The 18,864-nt window shown below is 48.7% G+C and overlaps 1 protein-coding gene across 1 annotated transcript in view; it reads left to right on the top strand.

Moving 5' to 3' along the window:
- Positions 1-18,864, top strand: part of ankrd13b (ankyrin repeat domain 13B) — a 117,924-nt gene that overhangs the window by 43,684 nt on the left and 55,376 nt on the right. Inside the window, exons 2-5 of the mRNA XM_056283767.1 lie at positions 14,779-14,914; positions 15,407-15,531; positions 17,040-17,085; positions 17,619-17,762. Of these exons, the coding sequence (XP_056139742.1) occupies positions 14,779-14,914; positions 15,407-15,531; positions 17,040-17,085; positions 17,619-17,762 (451 nt within the window). The remainder of the gene's footprint in view (positions 1-14,778; positions 14,915-15,406; positions 15,532-17,039; positions 17,086-17,618; positions 17,763-18,864) is intronic.

Raw genomic sequence — 18,864 nt, 5'->3', positions numbered from 1 at the left:
AGGTAAAGTTTACACTAGACACTGGGGCACAGGCCAATACTATTCCCACCAACCTGTTCCAGGCGCTGTTCAAAAATGTGACACTGAAACCAGCAATACACAGACTCACTGAATATGGAGGAGGCGCGCTGAGCGTGAAAGGCACATGCAAACTCAAATGTAAGTACAGAGACAATGCAATGATGCTGGACTTTTGCGTCATTGACACAAACGCCCCACCATTCATGGCAATGAAAACATGCCGTGACCTAAACTTGGTAAAAAAAGTGATGGCTGTGAGCGAGGAAAACAATGTCATATCACAGAGCATAATGGATAAGTATGCAGATGTTTTCCAGGGAATAGGAGAGTTCCCAGGCGACTGCACCTTCCGCGTCACACCAGATGCAACGCCGGTCGTCTGCCCGCCACGCAGAATCCCCATCGCCCTACGCAGCAAACTGAGGGACGAGCTTGACAGCATGGAGAAAGGCGGCATAATCTGTAAGGTAACAGAACCCACAGAATGGGTGAATGCACTCGTCATTGTTGAGAAGCCAAAGACAGGCAAACTAAGAGTGTGTTTAGACCCCAGAGCTCTTAACAAAGTGATACAACAACCTCACTACCCCCTCCCCACGCTGGAGGACGCCACCACAAAGCTCGCTGGAGCTGAGTACTTTAGCATGTTAGACGCACGGTCAGGCTATTGGGCCATCAAACTGAGCACTGAATCCTCAATGTTGACGACATTTAACACAGTGTTTGGCAGGTATCGTTTCCTCAGACTGCCATTCGGAATCGTGTCCGCTCAAGACGAGTTCCAGAGACGCGTGGATGAAACATATGAAGGATTGGACGGTGTGACGGCCATAGTGGACGACATACTAGTGTTCGGCAAGACTAAAGAGGAACATGACCAGCGTCTCAGAGCGATGCTGAAGCGCACAAGGGAGCGAGGGGTGAGGCTCAACCCCGACAAGTGTCACATATGCGTGTCCGAGGTACGCTACTTCGGCCACACGCTCTCACACGAAGGCATCAAACCAGACCCACACAAGGTGAAGGCGGTCAAGGACATGCAACCCCCACAGAACAAAGCAGAGCTGGAGACAGTCCTCGGCATGATCAACTACCTCGCCAGATTCGCTCCACACCTCTCACAGATAAACTCACCCCTCAGACAGCTTCTGAAACAGGACAGTGAGTTTGTGTGGAATGCAGTCCACGACAAGGCGTTCCAAGAGATGAAGAATCTCATTACACAGCACTCAGGTCCAGTACTCTCATATTTCGACCTGCAGAAAGAGCTGCGACTCCAAGTGGATGCATCCAAAAGTGGCCTTGGGGCTGTCATGCTCCAAGATGGCAAACCAATTGCCTATGCGTCCAAGTCACTCAACAGCACTGAAGAAAACTACGCACAGATAGAGAAGGAGCTCTACGCTGTGGTCTTCGGCTGCAAGAGGTTCCACGAGTACATGTACGGACGAAAAGTGATTGTGGAGTCAGACCACAAGCCTCTGGAGGCAATACTAAAAAAGCCACTGGCAGCAGCACCACCCCGGCTGCAACGGATGATCCTGGCGCTCCAAAAATAAGACATCCAAATCATCCACCGCCCCGGTAAGGACATACCGGTGGCCGACACACTGTCACGCAAGTCAATAGAACACCACGACAGTGACCTACAGGAAGGGATGGAGGCCCAAGTGCACACAGTCCTCAGCAACATCCCTTTGAGCGACACAAGACTCACAGAAATCAAACAGGAAACAGCGCAAGATCCACAGCTCACCGCACTCAGACGAGCCACACTCACTGGCTGGCCAGACACAAAGAAAAAGTGCCCGCCCAGCATCCAGGAATACTGGAACCACAGAGCAGAAATCTCAGAAATGGACGGTATCCTGTTCAAAGGTGAGAGAATCATTGTCCCCCAAAAGCTTCGCAAGGACATGATACAGCGCATCCATGCCAGCCACCTTGGCGTGGAAAAAAGCAAATGCCGAGCAAGAGACTTACTGTTCTGGCCTGGCATGGGGAAACAGATCGAGGCTGCGGTAGCAGACTGCAGCATATGCCAAGAACGGCGCAGCGCAAATGCAAAGGAACCAATGATGTCACACGCCATACCCGAGCGGCCGTGGCAAGTGATAGGCACAGACCTATTCACATGGAACTCACAGGACTTCATAGTCACTGTGGACTACTACTCCAGATTCTTCGAGCTAGAGAGACTTTACAGCTGCACCTCATCTGCCGTCATCATGAAGCTGAAAGCAGCAATGGCTCGACACGGAATCCCCGAGACTATCATCAGCGACAACGGTCCGTGCTACAGCTCTGGTGAGTTCTGCAACTTCTCACAGACATGGGGTTTCTCACACACCACCACAAGCCCCCACTACCCACAGAGCAACGGCCTCTCCGAGAAGACTGTCCAGACGGCCAAACGCATCCTGGACAAAGCCAAAGCTGAGAACAAAGACCCCTACATGAGCTTGCTGGAGTATCGCAACACACCGGTGGACAACCTGAAATCACCGGCACAGCTACTGATGAGTCGGAGGCTGCGGTCCATTCTCCCATCAACAGCAAAACACCTGCAGCCACAGATCGCCAGTCAGGAGGATGTTCACAAAAGGAGAGAGGTATGTCAACAGCGCCAGCAGGCATACTACAACCGAACAGCCAAACCTCTGCCCCACCTGCCCGCAGGCACACCAATCCGCTTCCGGCAGGAGGATGGATCCTGGAGACCTGCAACTGTGGAAAGACCAGCGAACACAGACAGGAGCTACCACATCCAAACCAAAGAAGGTCAGATCTACCAACGCAACCGTCAACACCTGCGACAAAGCAGAGTGAACACTCACACTACACACACACACACACACTTCACAGCAGACTGTTACCAGCGCTAACAACAACACACAAGCCCATCAGCAAGAGCATGCTGAACCTCCAGACACGAACAATCAGCGACAACCAGACACACAGCCTGGTTACACCACAAGGTCAGGTCGCACGATCAAACCAAGACAAATCCTTGACTTATGAATGTTAAAAAAAGAGAGAATTGTACACCAACCTGTACTATACCTGCTATGTTTTGAAAAGAAATATTTACAGCGTTCACTTACCTTGTGTACCTACCTGCTGTTTGCAGTTACCAGTAATGAAATGGAAAAAAAAAGATGAAATGTTATTACGGTGTCACATTTAGACAGTGAAGGAAATGTTTTACACTACTTGTTGCAGTCCAGTTATATAAGAGTTCCACTTTCACATTCTTTCTTATTAAGATTGTATTCGCTTATAAACGTGCTCAACGTGGTCTGTATCTCTGAAGAGAAAGCAGCACTTTTCAGAAAAAGGGAGATGTAATATTTGCTAGTAATATTTGATTTGCTAATGTCCCTTACGGCTTTCCGTAGCGCCACAACAAAGTCACGTGATGTACGTAACAACGTCAGTCGGAATCCGGTCGGTGAATAAACACCCAGCACGAGAGAGGTCGTCCTTGCTTTATTAATGTTATAAGTTAACATAGCCAGAGGGCACAGATCATTACACGGTGTTGGTTCCCCTCCTGGGCGCGGACTTCCTGTGCACCTTCAGGCTGCTAGTGGATGTTACAAACTGTCGCTTGATCGATGCTGTCTCTTTCGCTACATACCCGTGCACACTGGGAGGTGCAGGGACGCTCGGCCTGTCAAACATGCTCGCCGCCGGAGACACGTATCAACGACTGCTCGCAGAGTTCCTTGACCTCACCACACCTACGTTCTCGTCAGCGGTGGCTAAGCACGGCGTGAAGCACCATATTGCCACCGACGGCCCCCCCGGTCTACGCACATGCTCCGCGCCTCGACTCTGCTAAGCTCGCGATCGCCAGGGAGGAGTTTGCCACCATGGAACGCCTCGGCATTGTGCGCCGCTCAGACAGCCAGTGGGCCTCCCCCCTGCACATGGTTTCTAAGGCTGACGGCGGTTGGCATCCCTGCGGCGATTTTCGTCGCCTGAACAACGCCACAACCCCTGACCGGTACCCTGTCCCGCACATACAGGATTTCTCCGCCCACCTGGTGGGGGCCACCATCTTTTCCAAAGTAGATTTGGTGCGGGGCTACCACCAGGTACCGGTCCACCCTCGGGACGTGCCCAAGACAGTGGTCATCACGCCATTTGGACTCTTCGAGTTCCTGCGGATGCCCTTCGGTCTCAAGGGGGCAGCGCAGACGTTTCAGCGGCTGATGGACTCTGTGCTACGGGATATGCCATTCTTGTTTGTTTACTTGGATGACATTCTCGTGGCCAGCGCATCCGCGGAGGAGCACCTGACGCAGCTCCGGCAGTTGTTCGAGCGGCTCAGTGCACATGGACTCATAGTCAACCCAGCCAAGTGCCAGTTGGCCTGTCGTCCATCGACTTCCTCGGCCACCGCATCTCCCCGCAAGGAGCCGTTCTGCTTCCTGCCAGAGTAGATGCCGTCGCCAGTTTTCCATGCCCCCGCACTATGAAGTCCCTGCAGGAGTTCTTGGGCATGGTGAACTTTTATAATAGGTTTATTCCTCACGCAGCTCACCGCATGCGGCCCTTGTACGAGGCCCTGCGGGGCAAGGAAGCCAAGGGCGAGGTAGACTGGTCTCCGGGGATGGACGTAGCTTTCGACGATGCCAAGGCTGCGCTGGCCAATGCCACTTTGCTGGCGCACCCGCCCCCCACTGCCCCGACTGCCCTAACGACCGACGCCTCTGACTAGGCGGTCGGGGCGGTGTGCGAGCAGTGGGTGGGCGGCGCCTGGCAGCCCCTTGCCTTCTTTAGCAAACAGCTTAAGGACAATGAGTGGAAGTACAGCACCTTCGACCGGGAGCTCCTGGGTCTCTTCCTCGCCTCCCGACACTTCAGGTTCCTGTTGGAAGGCCGCCGTTTCACTGCCTTCGTCGGCCACAAGCCGCTGACTTTTGCCATGGCCAAGACCTCCGAGCCGTGGTCTGGGCGCCAACAGCATCAGCTCTCTGCCATCTCGGAGTTTACCACGGACATCCGGCACGTGGCTGGCAAGGACAACTTGGTCGCTGACTGCCTCTCCCAGGCGGTGGCAAGGTCCGTTGACTTGGGACTCCATTACGCTGCCATGGCTGCAGACAAAGCCGCTGACGCGGACATCCAGGCCTATCGGACGGCTGCTATGGGGCTGCGGTTGGAGGATGTGATGTTTGACAGCGCCAACGCCATGCTCCTCTGCGACGTTCCCACAGGCCAGCCCCGCCCCATGGTGCCCACCTTCTGGCGGTGCCGTGTTTTTGACGTTATTCATGGCCTTTCCCACCCGGGTGTGAAGGCGTCCACTAAGCTGGTGGGGGCCCAAGTTCATCTGGCCCGGCCTCAGGAAGGACGTCAAGGCCTGGGCTGACTCCTGCGTGGCGTGCCAGCGTTCCAAAGTACATCATAATACCAAAGCCCCCTTGGCGCCATTCCTGGTGCCCGAGAGGCGTTTTGACTATGTGAATGTGGACCTGGTGGGCCCCCTGCCCCCCTCCCATGGGTTCATTCACCTTCTCACCATGGTGGACAGGGCCACCAGGTAGCCGGAAGCTGTTCCCCTGTCATCAACCACGTCAACCCTGCCCTCACGGCGTGGATGGGCTCCGGCTCTGTCCCCTGCCCCAGCCCCCGCCCCCATACCCATTCAGCGCAGCCGTTTTGGCCGCCTGGTCCGCCCCCCGAGACACATTTTTTCGTGATGATGAATTCTGGGGGGGCCTGTGTGGTGATGCACAAATGAGGGTAGATTCACCAGGGGCTGCTGCTCCTTTAAGGCGGACATTCGGAGTGCTGACGTAGGCACTGCTTAGGGTTTCTGGGGGAGCCATGTTTGCAGCAGCCTAGAAGTTAGCTGGTTGCCACTAGGGATTGTACTGTATCGGTGTTGTTTTGTGTGGCGTGTAAACGGAATTGACTCGACTTGATCTCTCCGTCTCCTCATTCCTGCACTCCCACAGTCTCATCTTTTTTATAACCTTCCTTTCTCTCCATGAACTCCCGTCTCACCCTGCATTGACATTTGCTCTCTCAACCCCCCCCCCCCACACCACCTCTCTCTCTTCCACAATAATCCGCCTCTTGTTACCCATCCTCCTCCCCCTCCTAATTCTCACTGTCTTGTATTATCAATAGGAAGAGACAGTCAGTGTAATTGAATACTAAGATTAAATTTCATCCACGGGACTTTCAACTAGCAGCTTTCTAGGTAGCCTATAAAAAGGGAGGGCAATTGAGACCAACAGCTCTAACAAAGTAAAAATGATGCATTTGCATCATTCAAATATTCAAAGATCTGCCATCAAACAAATATTATGAGATTGAATTGAAATAACAGCCAAACATGCCCCCCCCCCACTGCTCCATGTCCTTTTTAACTCCAATTCAGCTCTGCCCATATTAACAAGCACTGACAGCATATGAGGGGAGTGGATCATATGTCATGTTTTCTTTCACCTGTGAAGTTTCTGTTTTGGACGTTTAGAGTCCAAGATGGCAAATAACGTCATTGCTATTCAGGGGTGACTTATTACTTACCATTGTGATTTTAAAACTGGTCTTGCGTGCACACATAAACACTACTGTATGTGGCAGAGTATAGTATATGTATAGTTTCCAGGGGAAACTGGCAGATGAGAATCAAACTCACAACTCAGAGATAGGGAGGTTACACTAACATCCAGTTTAATAATGGCAGTTCATTCAGGTGGCGTAGCAGTCTATTTCGTTGCCTACAAACACACGGATTGCTGGTTCGAATGCCCGTGTTACCTCCGGTTTTGTCGAGCGTCCCCACAGACACAATTGGCTGTGTCTGTGGGTGGGAAGCCGGCTGTGGGTATGTGTCCTGGTCGCTACACTAGTGCCTCCTCTGGTCAGTCAGGTTGCCTGTTCTGGGGGGAGGGGGAACTGAGGGGAATAGTGTAATCCTCCCATGTGCTACGTCCTCCTGGTGAAACTCCTCACTGTCAGGTGAAAAGAAGCGGCTGGTGACTCCATATGTATCGGAGGAGGCATGTGGTAGTCTGCAGCCCTCCCTGAATCGGCAGAGGGGATGGAGCAGTGACCGGGACGGCCCGGAAGAGTGGGCTGATTGGCTAAGTACAATTGGGGAGAAAAGGGGGGGGGAATCAATAAATAAATAAATAAATAAAAATAATGGTCAAGTGCAGGCAGAGGTCGGTACACAGGAAAATGAGTCTGACAGGTGACCAAATAGACAAGGGGCAGTAGACAGGTGAAACAGGTTCAAAGCTCAAGTTCTAATGACCGGGGTTTTCAGTCCAAATAGGCGAACAGATCTGACAAGGGGCATGTAAGAGAAACAAGCAGAAGACTTCAAACATGGGTAGACAAAGTAAATGAAACCCTGGATAGCTTGGCTGAATACACAAGACAATCTGGCAAGGGAACAGGGAAACCAGGGGAGCGCAAGTGCTGGGGAGCTAATCAAAAAATGTGGAACAGCTGTGATATACACGGGGTTGACTGTTGGCAAAAACTAGGGGCAGGAACTGAAAAGAAAAGATAGGTGAATACTTCAAAATAAAACAGGAAAAACAACAGAATGAGGCTGTGAACTGGGACTGAAATGACTGAAGTTATGAGCAGAGTCTATGGGATACAATGACTGAATTATTACTGACTGAACTGTAGACATCGTGACACGACCCCTACTCAGGGGACAGATTCCAGACATATCAACAAGCTGATCAGGAAGACCGAGCAGGGTAGGTGGAGGGATTGTGGAGGAGGAATTCAGGGTAAAATTATCTAGGAGCTGATAAATGGGGGAGGGGCTCTCAGGCAGATGGCCTGAGGGCTGGACCAATGGATGCAACTGATCTGGAGGGTGACCAGGATACAGGATTGAAGGGCGAAGCAGCTCTGGCGGATAGGCAGGAGGATAACCAGACATGTGGAGCTGCTCTAGACGATGACCTGGAGGCCAGCGATGTGGGCGGAACCACTCTGTATGCCGGCGATTTGGGCAGGACCTCTCTGGCGATTGACCAGATGGAAGGAAACCAGCAAAGGGGTGCTTGGGTGTCCAGCCTGAGTGCAGGAGAATCTGGGACCGAGGGAACTGGAAATGAAGCAGGAGTTTCGATCTAGGGAGTCATAGGCGGCATGACCACTGAAGACTCTGGAGGCAGAAATGCAGGAGACACAGAAAGTTGGGTCACTGGACACACGAAGCTGAGCCACTGAGAATGCTACAGACTCGAGAGGCAGGGCTGCAGGGGATTCAGGAATTGGTGAGCTTGCCTTCTTGGGATGGTTGGAACCAGACATCGAGAGGCAGGGATACAGGGGATTCAGGAAGTGGTAAGCTGGCCTTCTTGGGAGGGTTGGAACCAGGCAACCTCAAAAGCCACAGGTAACAGCCAACCAGGAACCCAAAAACTAAAGACCCCACTACTTCAGCCAGCTGGAGGTCAGATTGGGCGAAGCCAAAGACGACTATCTGATCATACAGGAGGTTTGGCTGTGAGTCGGCAAAGACGACTGACTGCTGGAGATTTGGCTGGGGATTGGCGAAGATGTCCACCTGCTGGGGGGTCAGGCAGGATGTTGGCAAGTGCGGCCAATGGCTCGGGACTAGGCTGGGCATCTGCAAAAGCAGCTGGCAGCTCAAGAAGAGGCCAGGCATCAGCAAGGTTAGCCGACAGCTTGGGAACAGGAACAGGCTGGGCGTCGGCAGGGATGGCCGACTGCTCAGGAACAGGAACAGGCTGGGTGTCGGTAGGATCAGCCGACCACTCAGATGCAGAATGAGTGATGATTCAGATGCAGGAACAGGCTGGGCATTACCAGAGATGGGTGATGATTTAGATGCAGAAGCAGGCTGGGTGTTGGCAGAGGTGGCCAATGGCTCAGGAACAGGCTGGCCCTTGGTAGTGGCGCTGGGCAGTCGAGACTGCCAACGGCCTTGGTGGCCACGCTTTCTCCTGGAAACAGGAGTGGCTCTGGGCAGCGGAGACTCTGGAGGCCCGACTAAGGATATCAGTGAGGCAAGCTGTAGGCTGAACTGGTGGTGTCTGTGTAACCAGTGGTGTCTCATGTGCATTGCGTTTGATGAATTGGCCCAGACCAGGATATCTTTGGAGGCAATCTCTGTTTAATCTCTGACAAAGTTAAAATAAAAAGAACCAAAATCCTCCAGTCAGTAGTGACATATAATCTTCAGCCCCTCTCTCGCAACACAGAAGGCCAACAAAGTTGCAGTCAATACATTAAAATATGTAAAACATACCCAACAAAGTTAACCCCCCCCCCCCAAAAAAAATCCTCTGGTCAATAGCGACATATACTCTTCAGCCCCTACCCAAATTAAATGACACAGGAATATGTTAGCATACTACATGGTAAGTTTAAGTTAACAAGTAACTTACAGAAAAACAGTGTCGCTTACCTCTCATGTAAATACAAAAGGCGCAAGATGCAAGCAGGAGGTATAATTTATAGAGGGGGACCCACGGAAGTGACCACGGGGGAACAGGAATTGAACAAATGCTCCACATATTGACTGTGGAGGCATAGCATGTCAGGTTAACAACAACTTAGTGACTATACACACATTTTGTGTAATTATAATACCACATATTACGATGGTATAAATGAGTCTGTTACATCTGGGAGACAGGAGGCAGGTCTGGTGGTAGAGGTTCTGGGTCTGATGCGGAAGAATTAGGAGGAGGCTGAGCGGGACTGCAGGTAAATGTGTTGTATGTCATCATAATGGGGAACAAAGTGGTTCACCCACAGCTTGTCTCTGAACCACTGCATTAGAGTGTAAACCTTCACAAGGTGCTGGTTACGCTGCAGTGGGTTAGATGCAACGAGCAGAGCCTCTGCACCACCAAACTCTGCTACTTTTTCTTGGTAGCTGAGGAACTCTGCTGTGAAGATAAATTGCTGGTCATGGCAATGAAAAGTGCTGGCACGCGCCAGCAGCCTATACACATATGAATCCAGGTCAGCTGGGTTCATGTTTGGCCAAGTTGTATTGCAACACTTTCTGTGGAAACTGGCAGATGAGAACCCAAACGCATGACTCAGACAAGGAGGTTACAGTAACACTCAGTTTAATGGTCAAGGGCAGGCAGGGGTTGGTACACCGGAAATTAGTCTGACAGGTGACCAAATAGACAAGGGGCAGGCAAACAGGCAAAACAGGTTCAATGCTCAAGTTCTAATTACCAGGGTTTTCAGTCCAAATAGGCAAACAGATCCAACAAGGGGCAGGTAAGAGAAACAAAGTCCAGAAAACAGGCAGAAGACTTCAAACATGGGTAGACAGAGAGTAAATGAATTGCAGGATAGCTTGGCTGAATACACAAGACAATCTGGCAGGGGAACAGGGAAACCAGAGGAGTATAAGTGCCGGAGAGCTAATCAGAAAATGGGGAACAGGTGTGGTACACATGGGGTTGACCGATGGCAAAAACCAGAGGCAGGAACTGAAAACACAAGACAGGTGAGTACTTCAAAGTAAAACAGGAAAAAACAACAGGCAATGATCACAGGTGAGGACTTCAAAATAAAACAGGTAAAACAGAATGATGAGCTGGATGAAGTGGGACGGAAATGGCTGAAGTTATGAGCAGTGGCTATGGGAAACAATGACGGAGGTTTTGAGCTGACTGAACTGGAGACATCGTGACAATATATGTCTAAAATCTGGCCTCACTTGCGTATTTGACACACAAAAACTAAACTGACTGCTCCCTTTCCTTTCCTCTGTTGCTATAACACTGTATCCCTTGTTTCCGCTCTCTTTTCCCTCATCCCCAGCCCTCCTGGGAGACTCCCTCCTGCTGTTGTGTTGTTTCGCTCCTTTCTCAGCCTTCCTCCTTTCGAGCTCTTTCCTGTCATTCTCTGAGTTTTCCCTCCTGCTTTCTCTCCCCATCCTCCCCACCTCTTTTCTGTCATTGTTGTTGGTGACAATCTCTCTCTTGCTTTCTCTCTCTCCCTATTGCTCTCTCTCTCATCTCACACATTACAGCTGTTGCTGACAGGCAGTTTCTTATGGTTTGAGTCCTTCTCATCCGCATGGTGTGTCTCTCAGTCTATGTCTGTCTCTGTGTCTCTCTCACCCAACTCTCTTTTTATCTGTGCGTGCACGTGTGAGTGCGCTGTGAATTTGCATTTGTGCACACACCAAACGTTTTTGTATATCCATGGGCTTTGCTTCATTTCCATTGCAAATAACGGAAAACAGAGGACTTCATTGAATGATGGAGAAACTGCTGAATCTTTGTGAATTTGTACACACAATGGGAGTTTCATCAAGCATACAGATTAATCTTTGTTATACTCCAACTGCCCATCCTATTTACACGTATAGCGAGGGCACCAGATAATAGAATGGCCTCTCTAAAGTTGAGTTGTACTCATTGCCGTGCACTCTGTACCAATCCTCAGTTGTTTCAACCCTCTTGAACCTGACTGCTTCAGCTACATAACCACCTCATGACTGCAGGGGGTGAAACTAATAAGGTAACAGCATTTGTCATCATTCACCTGATCACCTCTATTTCACAGACTTATCTGGTGCTCACGGTCTTTTGTAAACACAATACAAGCTGTGAAGACTTTGCAGTGCAGATGTAGTAAATTGAATAGCAAGAACATCATGGGAAATTTGCTCAAGTTTTTCCAAATTTAACCCAGCTTCTTTCTAGAAACTCCCTTTGCATTGATCCTGCCTTAGGTAATGTAAGATTTGGAGTCACACCTAATTTTTCTTTGAGTATAATCCGTAATAGCGATTTAGACCTAAGGTGTGTTGACAGTACTGACCTTAGATCTGCTTAGGCCAAGGTTAATGATTGCTGTCAGTGGCTCTGTTTACTCAGAGGCCAGATCAGAGATCAGTGAAGCAGAAGATGCTGATTTTGAAGGAGCAAACTGCAGACAGAAGCAAGCAACACCCAATCAGTGAAGAATAGACAGGGCACAGGTTTGAGAGAGACAGAGAGGGAGAGAGAGAGAGAGAAAGTATTTGCATTCTATATGACATCTCAACACTATGTCGATTTTTCTCATTTCAGGAAAATATTATAATAATTTGGATGACATGATGCTGTACAATATCTCAGCACTATGTCTATGTGTGGCAAAGCTCATACCACAGGAGGTTCTAGAAATGGAGGATGGACACAGGTTGGGCAAAAGACACTCCGCTTGCAGCCGAGGCTAAACCATACCCCACTACCACAGTATGGATTTTTCTAATTTCAGGAAATATCATATTTATTGGGATGTCACAGTGGCTTGGTGGTTCCGTGCTGTCGCCTCACAGTAAATGGGGTCTGGGTTCAATTCCTTCCACAGCCCTTCTTTGTAAAGTTCACACATTTTTTTCATATTTACATGGCTTTCCTTGCACAGCCCAAAGACATACATATCAGTTGAAGTGGCGTCTCTAAATTGTCCACAGGTGTGAATGGTGTGTGAGGTAAGTGTGTATGGGGCCTGTGATGGACCAGTGACCTATGCTGGGTGTCTCTCTGCCTTCGGCTCAATGCCTGCTGGGATAGACTCCAGCCTCCCTACTACTACTACTTTTGGCTGCTCCTGTTAGGGGTCGCCACAGCGGATCACCCATTTCCATCTCTTCCTGTCTTCTGCATCTTCCCCTGTCACACCAGCCACCTGCATGTCCTCCCTCACCACATCCATAAACCTCCTCTTTGGCCTTCCTCTTTTCCTCTTCCCTGGCAGCTCCATATTCAGCATCCTTCTCCCAATACACTCAGCATCTCTCCTCCAGACATGTCCAAGCCATCTCAATTTTGCCTCTCTGGCTTTGTCTCCAAACCGTCCAACTTGAGCGGTCCCCTTAATATAATCGTTCCTAATCCTGTCCTCCTTTGTCACTCCAATGAAAATCTTAGCATCTTCAACTCTGCCACCTCCAGCTCCGCCTCCTGTCTCTTCGTCAGTGCCACTGTCTCCAAACCATATAACACAGTTGGTCTCACGACCATCTTGTAAACATTCCCTTTAACTGTTGCTGGTACCCTTCTGTCGCAAATCACTCCTGACACTCTTCTCCACCCACTCTACCCTGCCTGCACTCTCTTCTTCACCTCTCTTCTGCACTCCCTGTTACTTTGGACAGTTGACTCCAAGTATTTAAGACTCCAGCCTCCCACCACCCTGAATTGGATGAAGCGGTTATAGATAACTGATGGATGTTAACTGTCATATACGGTAATATATGTGAGCATATAGTATAGTGTAGTATTTACCATAATTAAAAGTGCTTGCGCAAGTACTGTATTGTTCAGGAAGTGCTGTATGTTGTTGCCTGCCTCGTAGTTTCATTAAAACTGACTGACGCTACAAGAAGCCTCCTTTCCGTCATTCACATTAACAGCTGCTGAATAAAAAAGACATCACAGCCTATCCCTTCTACTTTAAAATGTACAGCACAATAAATACTCCATTCCTGCTAGCGGACAGTGAGATGTGATGAAATGTGATGGTTCACATTGTAGAGAAGTCATCTTTTCACCTGCATATCAGTACGACCTCATGAACCATCAGTCTTATGATAGCAGCTGCCACATTACACTCTGTAGTCAGCTTTGTTTGTTTTCTGGATCATTTAATCAACACTAGGATGAAGAAGAAAAAAATCTAGAAAATTATGGTATCGGACGCACCATAATTGCACCAGAAAAAAACAACTTTGTTTGTGCTAAATTTTTTTTCTGTGCTGTTGATATGTGTGAGAGCAATGTTTGGAAATGCATTTATTAAAAGAAAGAAAGACAGTGAGGTTTTCATTGGTTTGATATGACTGCTGTATTTGACCAGGCATATGTCTACACACAGTAACAACAGTGGAGCCTAGGGCTGTCCTTTGTGTGATTTATTGAATCCTAAAATATTCATTTATCTAGAAAATGTTTGCTGAGCATGCATGCCCTTTATCGGCAACACACCGCTTCACTCGCATATCAAGCACCTGGGACTCGCCTGGAAATACCACGCACTGGAAACCATGTCCACCGTGTGGCTCCAGAGCCGGGGGTATGTGTCCTGTATAGAGGCATTTTGGTGGCAGTTGTTACTACTCACTCCATTCACATCAAACTACAAGTAAGAGAAAGTTGCTGGTTCAACACCATGGCCCAAGTTGCAGCATTTGGAAAAAAATGCAGCTTATTTCAAATCCCACACTGTTGAGACCTGGACAAAACTATCTACCAGCGTTCGAGGTTAAAAGCCAATCAAACCCATCCTCACAATAAGTGGATGGGCAGACACAGGAGTGTGCCGAATGGCCATATGCGTTGCAGCCGCGACAGAGCAATTAGCACCTACCACTACCTTGCTCTCCATCAGTCTGTCATCATCTTCACACCTCTCTCTCTGTTCTACTTCTGTCTCTCCCTCTCAGTACCACAGAGGCTATTCCATGATACTCAATTAACCCTAATCTTCTCTCCTCCTCCTCCTCCTCCTCCTTCTCTCTCTCCCCACCACTCACTCCTCTCTCTTTTTCTCATTTCTCACCCCATTTCTACTTCTCCCAACCCTCCCTTTGTTTTCCATCACCTGAGTTTGTCCTCTCGCTATCCCTCACTACCCTACTTTTCCTCTGCCCATCACATTCTCTTCTCTGCAATTGACCAACCCCACCCACTCCAACACCAACCCCCCTCTATTTCACCTCGCTCTGTCGGTCTATACCTCCACTTCCTTCGTCTCTGGACCCCCTTCCTCCATCAGACTGATTTAGAGTTGCTGGACCCTCGGGGTCGGACCACTCTACACCTGGCTGTCACTCTCGGCCACCTGGAATGTGCCAGAGTTCTGCTGCAGCACGGAGCTGACGTCAGCAAGGAGAACCGCAACGGATGGACCGGTAAGAGTGTGTGTGTGTGTGTGTGTGTGTGTGTGTGTGTGTGTGTGTGTGTGTGTGTGTGTGTGTGTGTGTGTGTGTGTGTGTGTGAGAGTGTGTTTACTTATAGTGTTGACAGTCAATAATTCCCATTATCATTTTCAGTTGGATTACAGTGATCACTTCAATGCATTCTCTCTGATGACCTGTGTGTGTGCATGCGTGTGTGTGTGTGTGTGTGTGTGCGTGTTGGTGTGTGTGCATATATGTACGTCTATGCACATGGAAATTGTTTCATGTCGCATCATCCTCTAAAAATAACAGCAAAGTCTCTGATGAAGGATGGGCCAGTTCAATTAATTGGCCTAAGTGGCTTTGATTGGACCTACTTCGATTTAGGCTATTTATGTTGTGCTTTTTACCACCTTAAATTGCACATATTCATAAATATTAGATGAGTACTGAATGATTTGATCTATTCTACCCCACCCCTCTCCCCCCCTCTCACTCTCTCAGTTCTCCAGGAGGCGGTCAGCACCAGAGATCCAGAGCTGGTGCGCCTTGTCCTTCGTTACCGTGACTACCAGCGAACTGCCAAGAGACTGGCGGGCATCCCCGTCCTGCTGGAAAGACTGCGCCAGGTTACAACACACACACACACACACAAACTACAGAGGCAAACTAAAATAGAACCATTTTTATTGTAGATAAATCTATTCAAATATTTGCAACCTTGCTTTACTACTACTTTTGGCTGTATCGCCACAGCGGATCATCCATTTCCATTTCTTCCTGTCCTCTGCATCTTCCCCCATCACACCAGCCATGTCCATAAACCTCCTCTTTGGCCTTCCTCTTTTCCTCTTCCCTGGCAGCTCCATATTCAGCATCCTTCTCCCAATATACCCAGCATCTCTCCTCCACACATGTCCAAGCTATCTCAATCTTGCCTCTCTTGCTTTATCTCCAAACCGTCCAACTTGAGCGGTCCCCCTAACATAATCGTTCCTAATCCTGTCCTTCTCCATCACTCCCAATGAAAATCATAGCATCTTCAACTCTGCCACCTCCAGCTCCGCCTCCTGTCTTTTCATCAGCCACTGTCTCCAAGCCATATAGCATAGCTGGTCTCACAACCATTTTGTAAACCTTCCCTTTCACTCTTGCTGGTTCCCTTCTGTCACAAATCACTCCTGACACTCTTCTCCACCCACTCCACCCTACCTGCACTCTCTTCTTCACCTCTCTTCTGCACTCCCCATTACTTTGGACAGTTGACCCCAAGTATTTGCAACCTTGTTTGAAGATATAAATAGTCTAGGTTAAGCTTGAAAGTTTTTATTTCTTTGTCATCTACTCAACAAGGCAAATAAAGTGTCACTGAGCACTGATTCTGTCAATTTGTCACTGCACACTAAAAAACAGATCTATTTTTTTTTCTCCCCCAAGCAAACCTCATCCCCTTAAACCATTACAAGTGCCTTGCTTCCGGTCATGACACTGTTGGTTGATGATCTGAGACCTAGAAAGCCCTGAGGATAATGGTTTTAATCCTGCCAAATCTCCCCTGCTTGGGTGGTGGAGAGTGTCAACCTGCAACGTCAAAGCTAGAGTCAAAACCTACAGAGACACAAAGAACTGAATTAACAAATTCTGGCTGGCTGGCTCGCACACACACACATGCACATGCACACACGCACGCGCGCGCACACACACACACACACATCATCTGTCATCCCTTTTTACTCTCCTTCTATCCATCCCACAATTTATCTCCCTCCAATTCTATTATTAACGCTGCCTCCTCCTTTCTCTGTCTGTGTGAATTTCCAGTTTTTTAAGACGGTATCTGCGCCTTTGTTCAATCTCTTATCGGTTTCTGTTTGTTCTTTTCATTTTTCTTCTGATTTTCCATCCTCTCTATCATCTTCAAATTTGGTTTAATTTGCTTTATCCCTCTCCGTCCTGTTCCCCATTTCTTTCTTTATCTGTATCTATATCCTTCCCCATTCTCTCTTTCTTGCCTTCTAATCTCATTGTTCACCCATTTTCTCTTCTCACTGCTTTTTAATCTTTCTCATTTATCTTTCTCTTTCCCCTTGCTCTCTCCTCCGACCATCTGTCCCTCCTGCTTCCTGTCTCGGTCCAGGCTCAGGATTTCTATGTGGAGATGAAATGGGAGTTTACCAGCTGGGGTGAGTCTGATCTATATGTTCTTCCAGCAGTAGAGAAGTCCGGTCAGGGGTAATCATGTTGATCCTCCTGTCTTCTCCGCTTGTACTGGATGTGCACGCCTCCTGTCCTGTTGTAGTGTTTGGTGGTGCTGTATGAGCAACGCCGCAAGATAAATTATCAAAAGATTTACAACAAAGGAAACTAGATTCTCCACAATGCTTTTACAACTGTGTAAATTGATGTTTTCGACTGTGTAAATGGATTTTCCCTAGACATGTCATTTTCAAATGAACCGTAATTATGAACTGGGCATTGCATTTAAGCCCAAGAACTGCCCTGTCGGACTAAATGAAAGCCCAAAAGCCCATAGCTTGTGTTTGCTTTGTTAGCATTAGCATTAGCATGACAACTGGTTTGTTCATTTCTCGGTTCGAGCCCATGTATTTAAAACATTAAAAGTACATCTGTTGAACAATAATTTCCTCAACAAGCTCTTTTATAGCACTTTCATCATTTTCATTCAAATGAAGTATACATCTGTGTCTGTCCCCAGTGCCCCTGGTGTCTCGTATCTGCCCCAGTGACACCTACCGGGTCTGGAAGAGTGGTCAGTGTCTCCGCGTGGACACCACCTTAATGGGCTTTGAACAGATGACCTGGCAGAGAGGAAACCGCAGCTTCATTTTCAGAGGACAAGGTTAGAGGTCAAATGTGTGTGTGTGTGTGTGTGTGTGTGTGTGTGTGTGTGTGTGTGTATGTGGGTGTGTGTGCGTGCGCGCTGGCCTCCCAAGCCACCCAACAACCTTCACAGCAGAAGGACAACAACTGGCCACTGTTCCTGCCTTCAAATATCTGGGAAGCATACTATCTGACACCTGCACAATGGATGATGAGATCCAGCACCACCTCAAACAAGCCTCAACATCTTTTGGTCGTCTAAGGGGAAAGGTTTTCCAGAACAGCAACCTCAGTCTCCACACCAAAGTGCTTGTTTACAGAGCAGTATGCATCTCCACACTAATATATGGATGTGAGGCATGGAACACCTACAGCCACCATCTCAGAAGCCTGGAGGCCTTTCATGTGAGATGTCTCTAGAGGATTCTCGGCATTACTTGGGAGGACAGAGTGCCACACACAGAGGTGTTGGAGCAGGCCGGAAGTTGCAGCGTGGAGTCTACCCTAAACCACCATCAACTCAGGTGGCTTGGGCATGTCATTCGCATGCCCAGCCAATGACTCCAATGTAAAGTCCTCTACAGCCAACTATGCCTTGGTCAACGCACTGCTGGCAGGCAGACGAAGCAGTTCAAAGACCAAATGAAGACCACACTGAAAAGATGCCAGATCAACCCCTCTTCTTTGGAGGAACTTGCCCCCTGCCGTACCATCTGGGGCTCTCATGTCTCACAGGAAGCGAAGTATATGGAAAACCAGCACACACAACATTGTGTAGCAAAGCGTGTGAAGAGGCATGCTCACAAAGCTACACCCCCTCCCCCAGCACCACTTTTACATGCCTGGTCTGCAACCCCAATTGTGCATCCACGATCAGACTATTCAGCCACCAAAGGACTCACAAATAGAAGATGGTCATCATCGGATATGATGGACAACCAGCAAGCAAGTGTGTATGTGCGACTGTGTCAAGCTGAGTCTTGTGAAGAGAAGTTTATTTATAATTTGCTCTTAAGAAAACAGTCACAAAATTACAGAACCATGAGACGAATGAAGAACAAAGCTGTTATTTTAAGATACTAGACAAGCAATGTTGTATATGTGTATGAGTTTGCAAGTAC

This window comes from Lampris incognitus, chromosome 7 (genome assembly GCF_029633865.1).
Source record: "Lampris incognitus isolate fLamInc1 chromosome 7, fLamInc1.hap2, whole genome shotgun sequence".
Taxonomy (NCBI): Eukaryota; Metazoa; Chordata; class Actinopteri; order Lampriformes; family Lampridae; genus Lampris; species Lampris incognitus.
The sequence above is the reverse complement of the archived record's forward strand: the minus strand, read 5'-3'. Positions and strand labels throughout refer to the sequence as shown.